The sequence below is a fragment of the Osmia lignaria genome, chromosome 15 (assembly GCF_051020975.1).
Source record: "Osmia lignaria lignaria isolate PbOS001 chromosome 15, iyOsmLign1, whole genome shotgun sequence".
NCBI lineage: Eukaryota > Metazoa > Arthropoda > Insecta > Hymenoptera > Megachilidae > Osmia > Osmia lignaria.
In genome coordinates, this window is record NC_135046.1 from 11,990,454 (window position 1) to 12,002,257 (window position 11,804).

At 46.1% G+C, this 11,804-nt stretch overlaps 1 protein-coding gene across 9 annotated transcripts in view; it reads left to right on the forward strand.

Annotated features, from left to right (window-relative positions):
* The window catches only part of salm (spalt major), a 45,625-nt gene that overhangs the window by 22,342 nt on the left and 11,479 nt on the right, over positions 1-11,804 (forward strand). Inside the window, exon 1 of one of the 9 annotated variants that reach the window (XM_034332818.2) lies at positions 11,009-11,245. The exons of 7 other annotated variants lie outside the window; for them this stretch is intronic. In XM_034332818.2, the coding sequence (XP_034188709.1) occupies positions 11,146-11,245 (100 nt within the window). In that variant the 5' untranslated portion in view covers positions 11,009-11,145. Of the gene's footprint in view, positions 1-11,008; positions 11,246-11,299; positions 11,572-11,804 lie in introns of those variants that run through there. One more of the 9 variants, XM_076692354.1, reaches the window with a different exon arrangement.

Genomic DNA, 11,804 nt, shown 5'->3' on the forward strand with positions numbered 1-11,804 from the left:
TCTTGAAAAAAAAAAAAATAGAAGAAACAAGGAGTACAATGCACGTAACTCGAAATTTTTCCACGCCTAAGAGGAGATTTTCGTTGCTGGAAGAAATATTGTCGCAATTTCGAGAGTATTGCGCGATCTCTGATCTCGATTTTCGTCAAAACTTTCGCCCGGTAATCCGTCCGATCGTAAAATCCTGCGACGAACGTCACAACAGGATCGTGATCGCAGGTAGCTTCGTTTTCAGTTTCCTCTTCTCGAACTTGAAGAGAATTGCCTCGACTCTCGAGAAGATTCTTGAGAATTCCTCGCACATTCGAGGGTAGTTTGACATTTCCACTGGAAACTTTCGCAATTGAAATTAAAAAAATATATAGAAACGAAAGATACTCGAATGACAATCGAACAAAAAGGAAGCGAAAAGTTGAAAGCGTTGAAGAAAGATTCCGCTAAAATGCGAACTTCCTTTAAACGCTTGACTCTTGTTTCAAACAAATAGGATCGTCAATTCCATTCGTAATTAACAGGCAGGCAGTTTACGACTTGCCAAAAAAACAGAAAAAGGTTCTCGTAGCATTTTTTTTTTTTTATTCTTCTCGGTCAACCCCCTTCGAGCCTAACAGCAGCCCAGGATATTTACATCGGTATATTTAGTAGTCCGACGCCCACGTTCATAACAGTTTATGTCCGCTATCGCGACGCTTTTGTCACGGGAGAGAGAAAAAAAAATGGCACCGTGGAAAGGACGACGCTGACAAAAGGATCGGCTATTCACAACCAGTCGTGTTAATTTACACAAAGTTGAATTTTTTTTTTTTTTTTCCATCGAGAACGAATGGTTGAGATGCCTTGAAATATCATTGTTCATAAAATTTTTGAAATTTAGGAACCAAAGTAGGTTTTGATATTATTAATTATTTGAAAGTTGTACGAGAGTAAAAGTTTCAATAAAAGTATCGTAAATATTGAAAATTTGAACGATCGTCGGAGAAATAAGCATAATTCCTGTGCCGTTCACGGCGTACACAACACCTGTCCGTGACCGGCATACGTACGCCCGCAATTATCAGCCACGGCTCGCCATTTTATTTCATGGGAAAGCCCGTCACGTATATCCGCATCGTGTTACGTATCGTCGTCGGCCCGGACAGAAAGCATCATTAGAGACGATCATAAAGCCATAACAACAAACGGTATGCATTCTCGACGAGTCAATTGAAGAAAGAATACTTAACGTTCGTACTAAGAACGTAAGGTTCACTTTTATTCTCTATGGCAATATAAAATGTGGAAAATATAAAATGTCTTTGATAGATCTGTGCCCTTAGTGCCCTTTAATGGCCTATGGACAGTCTAAGTATCGTTGCTGTAGAAGGAGTTGTCAATGAGGTTAGAAAGCTCCACGTGACTTCCGGCGGACATTGATAACGCGATTCAGCCACGTTTGTACGGCAATTTTTCTGCGAGTCAAATCTTTACACGATCTCCCCATTGAATGGAAATCTCGGATAGATTTATCAGTGAAAAAGCGCGTCAGCCTCCTCTCCGTTTCCCTTCTCTACGTGCCTTACACTAATTTTAGCAGCTCTCTTCGATAAGTGGACAACGATCGCAAGTGATTCGTTAGAAATGTGTGAACGGCGATACTGTCTCTGAAAGTTACCTTTACAATTAGGAATATCGAGCTGCTCCTTTTTCCCAACTTTCTATCAAACATTTTCTTCAAGAGACAATGGCCTTTTAAGAAACGTATCGCTGATACGAACAATGGAGTTGCATTACTTTGTCCGGGAACATATGCGTACAAATTGCAAATCGAATATAAATCACTGTTTTCAAAACACGTTGGTACAGTTTCCGATCTTGAACCAGTTCAATAATTGCGACAACGAAGCCGGTCCTTGTACAAAGTGCGTGTCCTTATACGAATCGATGCTTGATCCTTGATGTCGGTCCTAAAGACAAATTAAGCATTCGTCGTGCCGTTTTTTCTGCATACCTTATGCAGAGGTCTGTTGTTTTATTTCCCTCAACGAAATCTCCTTTTTTTTTCTTTTTTTTTTAAATTATAGGCATTTACTGCTTGTTGAAATTGTATGGTTGCTCGTGAGTCATCGTGTAAATTCTTGAATCGAGGTCGATTTATCATCAGCTACGTAACAAAAGTTTGTTCTTTGCGATATCGTTGAGAAAATCGGTTTGAAATGATTTTTGAAAGATATGGAAAAATTTGTTCAACACTGAAGAAGGGAAATTACTGAGGAGCCCATCAATTAGACCTCCGTAAAGTGTCGCAGCCCTTAAAGTCATCGTGGAAACGGTGAAAAAATAAGTCACCGGTAGTTTCCATGAAAGCAATTCCAGAACCGACGAAATCTCTCTTCGCTATTCATAGAATCCCATAGACAACGGGCGCGGTCGGTTTTTCCTGAAACATGTAAAAGTTGCACGCACCATCGACCAGTCCAAAAATAGTACGAACGAAAAACGAGAGGCAGGGGTTTTTATTTATGGTCGTGTTACACCCCTGAAACCGAAGCAGCCACGCGCCACCCCCCATATCCAACGTCCCTCTTCTTCTTCTTCTTCGGCTTCTTCTTCTTCTTCTTCTTCTTCTTCTTCCTTATGACCTACGCTTGACGCCGTTTTATGGGACACCCTGAAAGATTTCTGGCTGTAAAGGGCATCCACAAATTTGATCTACCGATAGGATTCTTCTGCTGAGTTAATTTAAAAGAGCATTTAAATGATTAATGAATTTTGCTTAATTACATTGTTGCAAATGGCTGAAAAATCGTGTATATCTTTGTTTTCGTTAACACCCTTTGTTTTTTCTATCCGAAGATCACATCTATTTCCTTCTGGTTAGAAGCTCGACACGTGACTCGTAGAAGCGTGCCTGATTTCTCGTCATTTCCGTGGGTTTATCCCCGAAAAGTGAAGAGGGTGAAAAGATCGACAGCTGTGTCTCGTACTATTTTTCCCTGTTCCTGAAATTCAGCCACGCGACTTCCTTCTCGTCCCAAAGGCTTTCGCTTTCGATTATATTTGATTATTTTTAAATGTTTTCACGGGGAAAGGTTATTTATAAGTTCACGCGACGAGTGACCCCCGACGGATCTGCGTTCCTTAAATTTTCCTCTGTTTTCTTTTCCAAGCGGGGGATAAGGGATGTTTTTAAAGAGTTGATTCGAATTTTGCCATTTAGAACTGGACTTGGTCGTTCTATGGTGATACCTAAGATTCTTTTCCAGGTAATTTGCACTGGGAAACGAGGTCAGAAATTGCACTTAACACGTGTACCTCCGTGCTGCCATCTGTCACCTGGAAGGTCCGTCGAGTCTGGTAGGTGAACACATCAGATTCGCGGGTCAAAATGTAATCCAACAGCAACGTGACACGCGTTTCTGTTCACGTGCGGTCTAGCTGGGTCAATCGAGCGTAAATAGGAGTTGGCAATTACCGGGGAGCAGGATCGGCTGCACGGTGACACAATGCCGCAGCTTGTGGCGCAGCTTGCGTGGGCGTTGATTAGGCCCCCGCCAAAAGGGGCAGTCGTTCTCGTTTCCAGGCCGATTATAAAATATTCCGCAGGTAGTAGCAGCGGCAGCAGCAGCAGCAGCAGCAGCTAGACAGGAATAATGGGGATAATGGTAAAAGGCCGGAGAGGACTTTATCAATGGGAATTGGCGTGCTTCTAATGGGGACGAGACTGGACAATGGTTAGGCAGAGCCGATGGTCCACGCCGTCGTCGTCCCCACTTTTTGTTTCTCCCTGGTCGAAGCTACGGTCAGCTGTGAACACCCCCGCAGCTGCTGCCGCGCCGTTGTTCCAATATACCACGATTTTCGTCCACTGCTCTTCTCCTTTTATTTCCATCACGGCCTTGGACAATCACCTCTCGATACGTGCTGCCCACCCATTAGAGAACGGTCACGCCACCCTCATGATTTTCCTTCGGCTAACTTTGACACCGTGTTTGTCCGTCCACGGAGAGGTAGCGAGTCGACCGTACTCAAAAATTTTCACCCTTTACTTCAAGTGCTTTCATAGTATCGACATCGTTGCTCACCAATCACCCCAAAAGCATTAGTCCAGAAAATTTCGATGTTATCAGGGATACACCCTGGTAAACCCATAAGGACTTGTTAGAACGAAAGTGTTCTTAGCCGGTCAGATAAATTTACAGGAAGTTCGGAATCCTTGTGGTTTCATATCTCGCATGCAAAAGCAAAGGAACCGACTAAAAATGAACTGGAATCAGATATTATGCAAAGGGTCGAAGAGAAACCGTCTGGCTATCTGTCTCCGCGCAACACCCTCCACCTCTCCATCCCTCTGATGGCCAACCCTTGCTCCTCGTATGTGTGATTAATTCCCCGAACGCACGGACTACGCTCGAAAAGCTGTTAGACACGAGAATCGTGGTGCTTGAAATATTCGATTAACTCGTCCACGTGAAATTTTCTATCGGCTGCGATGGAAAAAGCCTACGTCGAGGGAATTGTTCGTAGTTGCATTTTCACAGGATTTTTGGCCCTTTCTTTTGTCTTCAATTCGTTTTCCACTATTTTATTGCATACTAAAATCTCATAAATCGTTAGTACTTCTTATCGCTTCGATAAATTATTTCCCGATCGGAGAATAATGAAGTAATAAAGGCAGGTGCGAATAAAGTATGCATGATTTTCTATTTGCTCAAGATCAATGAGCAGACAGTCCACTTTTCTCGGCAAACTTATAAAACGAGGCTATTAACGCCTCGATTTAATTTTATACGACTGCATTATCCGAGATTTACGATACTGCAACTGCGCTATCTTGTTCTGTTCCTTTTTCTTAATAATCGACCAACGTATCTCTCACGTTTGAATAATTAACATTTTATTATATTTCCACCGATGCGATGCGAGTTTCGCGAATGAAAGGTCTCGAATGAGAGAAAATAAAGAAGTATCGAACAGGTGAACAACCCTGACGAAAATAATGACTGAATCATCGGACCCGTCAACTTAGCCCGCGGAAACAATTTAATTACCGTTCTTCGAGCACCATAAACGGTTCCTGCGACCTCGGATGTGATCTACAGGGTGACTCTGAAATAATTATTAAATCCTCAAATTAAGTAAAGACCGATCGTGGCGTGTGAAGCTTCTGAAAGATTCAATTATAGAAGAATTTGCCTGCTAATTAATTATGCAGAAGTAATTTTCGTGTATGCCAAAATCGGGAGGGACATTATGCCACTTTGCAAAGCAATTATAGACGAATATAGTTAATTTTGCAAACTGCTGCCAGAAGTTAATGTCTGCAATCTTCGACTAATCATAGAACCGATCCAAATTTAAAATTATACCACGCGCATCTCTGTAATTAGCCAATATTTCATATTAATGAAAGAAAGGAAGCTTCAATGAAATAAATTTACTTTTCCTTGGAAGTAACTTTGATATTGCTCTAATGTACCCAGTGAAAATTATTTCATTGCTCTGTTAGAAAGTTGTTACGCGTCCTTTCATGATCCTGCTATAAACAAGAGCAATTTAATGACTGGAGAATCGTTCGTTCGAGGCTGTTCTCTTCATTCTCAAGGCGTGTAGGATACTTTGAAATCACCTTGTACATCGCACCAAGTCAAATAAATGGCCTCTCTGTTCCAATAGTAAATCTCACTGGTACATTCGTTTCGCGTTCAATCGTGAAATTAATATCGCCTCCATTTTCTATCATTTCTTTCGGTGTACGATATTGAAAAATTGATTTCCTTCAATCTGTAAATCATCGAGCGGTGGAACCGATCCCAATGACGTTCTAGAATTTCGTTCATGCGCATAATTCAGTTTTCAAACGGCGAGTTAAAGCCAACGGCAATTATCGCGAACCGACTAAACGAGTGGCATTAATCGTCGCTCATTGGACATCGCCAATCGACCGGACGAAACTTGGCTGGGTCAAAGCGTAAATCTTACTAATGGCGTGAACACGTACGCTTGTATGAAAGAGATTTTCTGTAACCATCCCGTTCATTCGTCCTTTATATAATCGTGAAGCTTCAATTAAACATGTAAATCGAATAGATATTATTCGGTTATTAAGGAGTCGTCTAGGTTAGGTCTGCCGTGAGCGACAGTCGTCTAGGTTAGGTTTGAATCAGCTACAATGATTGAGGTTAGGTCTAGGTTAAGTTTCCCATGCTGAACAATAACGAATAAAGTTAACAAGTGTTGTAACGTTACAAATCACAGCGAAAGAAAGTTACAAATTCGTTGACGATCACTGAGCATCCAATTAACAGCTGTGAAAATCTGTCAGACGGCATAACGATCGCATAACCCGATTAAACGGATCGATTTTTCGAAGGAAAGGTCCACGACCGGTTTCCCGATCGTCCGCTTCGGTTTTCTCGCCCGCGGTGCGTAACAAGCCGACGATCGTGCAAACGGGGACACTTAATTACCGTGTATCGGTGTAAAATCGCAGACCCGTCCAGTCAGATCGTCTGGAGGAGCGAGGCATTCGCATGCATATGCGGCCCACAATCTTATCTGTACACCTCGTAAATAGCGGCGAATAGAAGGGTAGGGGAAGCACAGGTTCCTCAGGCGCAGGTACGTTTTACTTTGACCGAGTCTATTATGAAGGCATGAGTGCATTAGTGACGGCAGATTGACCCGTTGGTCAACGGAGCCGTTTAAATTGCCTCTACAACAACCGCTCACGTGCGCTGCCACGCATCATCCATTCGCGGCTACGCACGCGCACTACTCTTCCCGCCTTTTTTTTACTTTCGGGCCATGCAACGACCGGACCGACCGGACGAACATTAGCTTAACTAAATGGTTCGGTTATAGGTTCGTCAGACCCGTGACCGATTGCCACGAGAATTATTCCATTACCGAAACAAAGGTTGTAATATTTTGCAATTTCGTTATTCTATTTTCGATCAGCATGAAAGTGGATGTCTCCAAAGTGGTTATCCTCTCGTCATAATCCTATTCGAGAGATCCTTAAAATATTTCCAACGGAACAGCTTGGGACAAGCTGCTCGTAAGAGCATGTTCCTGTTCCTCGTCTGGATTAGATTAGAATTGATTGTTGCTGGATGCAAACATCCACGAACCTATTGCCTTGATATCGAATGATTTTTCGTTCGGTATTGACCGCGGTACGGCGATTCGTTGGACGGAGAACAGTTGTGATCGGTGGGAATACAAGGGGAGTACACCCCATCGCATCGGCGCCGCGGCGTGGAACGCCGAGCGAAAGAGCGAACCGCCAAGAAACTCGACCAGGTCCCGATTACAAATAACAATAAATTGCCGGACGGAGCAGCGGTAACATTAAAACCCTCTCACACTCGGTGTTGCGGCCGTGAATTGGTGTAGCTGGCTGTCCCACGGGCAACATGGCGCGAGGAACGATCATGATTTCAGCCCGGACGAGATAAGGGTTTCGCGTATGACATGACCAGGCCTGCCCTCTCTCCCACTGGCCGGGCAACTTCTACTTCTAGACTTGTAAGCAGCTCGGCCATCGATCGGCCTTCTTTATTCATTTGCAAACGAATAAATAAGCACGTTCGGTCGATAAGATAGAGACCTGTAAATCTGTTGGTTACTTAACAGGTCGCCGAACGAATCTTCAACCACTCCTCCCCTTCTCTCTATCTCTCTCTCTCTCCCTCTGCTCTCGGTGTGCTGTAAGGTTCTTTATTACTTCATGCCCAAGCGGATGGTGTTTTTGTTCCCCGGTTCGAAGATAACAAAGCCCGGACACGGTTAACGCGTTACTGATCGCTTAACAAACACGGGGATCGCTATAACTCCTTGCTACGAGTCAGCGGGATGAAAACGTTGGAGATTTGGCGGGAACGAGAGGTTAGGTGTCGCTCGCGATACTCTTCGCTCGTTTACAACCGCGATTTGTTACGAGCCCCGCGGGAAAACTCTTCGTCGCTTTGTCCCACGAACGAGTCTGCTGGCTTGTTGGAACATTTTTAATCCGGAGCATTCCTCCGAAGATTTGTAACTCGTAGAAATTTGCATAAAAAATTGAAATTGTAACGTTAGGGACGTGACGCTGAATCCCTTAGGAATGCTCCTGGACCCACGCGTTACATGATTTACGATGACCCAACAATCCCGTGAATGACCTTCATCTTTTAAAGCTGTAAGAGACCTGCACCCAAGGTTTCTCTCGCTCAAGCTGCCAGAATTTCTTCTCTCTATTATACGTAGGGGCTAGGGTAGACCGTACCCCTTCAATTGCGGACTTACACGTATCGCTTAGATAACATTCTTCTGGTCTGCAGCGTAAAATTTGCAACATTGTGCACTGTCGTTGACCTAGCCGGCCTTGCAAGCCACAGTTAAAATCCATAAAGAGGACGAAGAAGCAAATGGTATTTAAAGTGGTGGAAGAAAAGAAGTAAGCAGCAGCCGATCGCAGACAGGGCCCCCAACGAAGAGAAAAACGAGCCGTTTGTAAGTCATCGAGCCGACAGCAGTCAGTCGGGAACAAAGGGGAAGCCGGTGGCGAGGATCGCGAGCGGGGTGTTGAACGGGGTCTGCAAGTTGCAAATATGGCAATCGTAATGGAAGGAGACTTCCATCTTGCGCTTTAGTGTCTACCAGGAGATAGATTAACCGTGTGCAACCGCGGCTATGCCTGCCTGCCACCCCCACCGGTCGCTCGCGGCCCGTACAAAAGTATAATATGCACCACTGTCTGTCCTTTTCTTCCGTACCCCTCCACCTTGTTCCGGTACCCCACTACGTTGACGATCCGTTGCAGTTCGCGGTACTAGCGAAGGAAGAAAGAGGAGGAGGTGACGGAGGAGGTGGAAGAGAAGGAGGAGGAAAGTCCCGCACGGTGGTGGTTCATTACACGGCACGAACACCTTGGCCCGGTGAGAAAGTGTGCATCCACATGCACGCGGGTGCAAGCAGCCGCGTATGCAACGAGTAAGAAAGCGTATTAGGTACGCAGGCATGCGATCCCGGCTGAAGGAGGGCGGTCCGAGGAGACAGGTGCGAGCCAATCGCGGCCCGCCACGTGCAATTTCCCTCGGCGTCTCTCTTTCCACGTTCATTTCTCATTCCTCCTCTGTCTCCCTACCCCTCTTGTGTTCTTCTTGCCTCCGCGCGCTCAGCCGCCCGCCGCGCCGCGCCGCTGCTAACTTATTTAAACGAGACTCGACCCCGTCACTGCGAGTACGAATCCCTTTCGTATTCGGCACCGATGCGCCCTGACTCGAGAGCAACGACCCCCGCAACGATTCTTCGGCCGCTGCTTTTATCGATCGGCCTCCTTTGTACCGCGACCTTGTACTTACTACACAGGATACGCTAGCATCTTTCTACGAGATAAGCAGCTGTAGGAATATAGGCCCCAAAGTAAGTACACAGACTGCGTGGCCAGATACCTATATTCGACCCCTGAAAATTTTCTCTTCCGATCTCGATGACCCAGAGGCGAAGAAACGTATCCTGAATCAAGCAAACGATGTCTGTGCAGCAGGGCGTAATGGTGCTCGTAAATCTCGAAGATCCTCGTCAGCGGAGATCGAAGATCTCCGACAGGAAGTGTCTTCCTCTTTGCGAGGCGTTAGCGCTGGGACTCGTGAAAGTTAGAGAACCGGACTGTCAGCGTGTTACTGGCAAATTCGTAGCTTCTTCGAAGCAAAGAGGAGCAGGAAGCAGGCTGGCTGCTGTGAATTATGACTTCCGACCCATTTTCGCATTGTCGCGGGGCCTGGGGTACTCGTTAGGCATCGCTGGCCCCTAAGTCTCCTCCGGTTTATGATTTACTGCCTAATAAATCATCCGCTGCACCGACCCGAGGCTGTATCCTCGACAAAAGTCACTCGGCTTGTGCCACGCGGCCCCCTAACAGTTGGTCAAGGCATTGCGCAACCAAAGACCGAGCGCCTAGCTGCTTGTGACCTGCCCGACCAAAGAAAGGTACTGGTCGAATTATCGCCCCATTCCTGATCCCTCGCTGCAACCACCTGCACCTCTCACTGCGTTATTCGACGCGTGCCTACCTCTATTCTTATGATTTACAATCCTACACGGATGGTCCTAGAGGCGTTTGACCATGATAACAAATCTCCTTAAAATTGACACTGCATAAGATACGGTATGAACTTTAGGCTAGGAATTATTTTCTCCCAGTCGAACTACCCCGGTCTCGAAGAACAGGTCAGAAACTGATCGCGAAGCCATACGAGGGACTGGTGTTCGCGCCCAATAACACGTAATCGAATTAAACCTATTTTATGGCTAGTATAGATAATCTAGTAAGGTTCTGCTTAGCTACTGCGTTCGACACGCCCAGTTGTTTCTTTGTTACCTTCGAAACTTGTCCCTGGGATGTTTAACTGACAGCAAATTCGGAAGCTTACATTAGTTAAGTCTTCTCGCAAGCAAGCCTAATAGCAGTCATTTTTCTCTAATGTTGTCTCCGGCTAAGAACGCAGGATTAACGAAAATTTCTGTTCAAAATTTCAGCTGGAATTCATAAATAGAGGATGGAGAAATAATTGGTATATCTGTCCTCGCAAACACCTCGTAAATTTAGTTTTTAAAACAGCATTCTCACGATGCAGTGCAAAAAAAAGAATCGTCTAGCGTCTAGACGCATTCCTGAGGCGGAACGTATCTCTGTTGATCGGTTGTCGTGTCGGTCGGGCTGCGGTCGACGCGACGGTCGAGCGCAGCGCCGTGGATCCGGAAGTTGAGCGGCGTAGGTGGGAACGAAAGAGAGAGAGGGATATCCCCGGTATAATAATTAATAAGTGGTCGCTGAGTGGTTCGTGCAAGCCCCGCCTCTTACCCCCTGATTTATGAACCGCGCCGCCTTCCTTGTCATAACCGAGTGTACAAGGTTGGCGTCCTGGTGGGGCGTGTTAGGAGTGGGGGGGCGCAAACTACACTGGTGGGGAAAGGGTGACGCGTGACGTTGCGCGACGCGAGGCGACGCGACGCGACGGTACCTACGCCCAGGCCGGTTCTTTACCAAGCGATCAGTCGGTTCTCGTCCTTGCCGGATGACACTGGGTGACTCGCGGACGCCCGGCCGAAACGCAGCGTAGTTTCCACGCGCCACCGCAAGTCGGCGCCACGACTGAGCCTCCTCCGCGTACCCGAGGAGACATGCAGCTTATGAGATGGAGCATCACGCGTCGCCTCGAGTGCCGGGGGAGCAAGCAATCCACTTGCAGACCCTCCAGATTCTCCTGTCCCCGATCTTCTGGTACGCATTCACCTTCAGCCCGCCTCCATTCCGTGCCTATGGTGTATCTTAACACGGCTACTTGTGTTTCCATTTGATCGCGAGTGATTTTTCTTCGATGATCGCGAGAAGTTCGATCATGCCAGCTGTGTGACCAGTGAAACGGAATAGTAATCGCGCTGTTTCCACTTTTCATTGGCTTCGGTGTGCGATTATTAACGCGCTCAATCTGGATGATGTCTCGAGTCATGAAACCAGCTCGTAAAATCAACAGTTTAAGAGCTATACAAGGAGATCTTAGATCAACTTCCTGACCAACTGTTGGATCGCACCGTGCACGTTTTAAGGTTATGTCGATGCGCGTTGCGCTTGACGTCTTAAGACATCACCCGGGTTTCCCAGGCGACGTTGTGGGATATTAGTCCCAGAGCTATTTGTTTCATATCATTGACACGAATTTGCGTCATTTGTCGTCTCCATGGACCTTTCGTCCCATGATCGTTAAGTAAAATTGAAGCGACGGTGATTAACAATTCCGCTTCGGCCCCGCGGCGGCCAACGTACATTTGAACCGAACCGT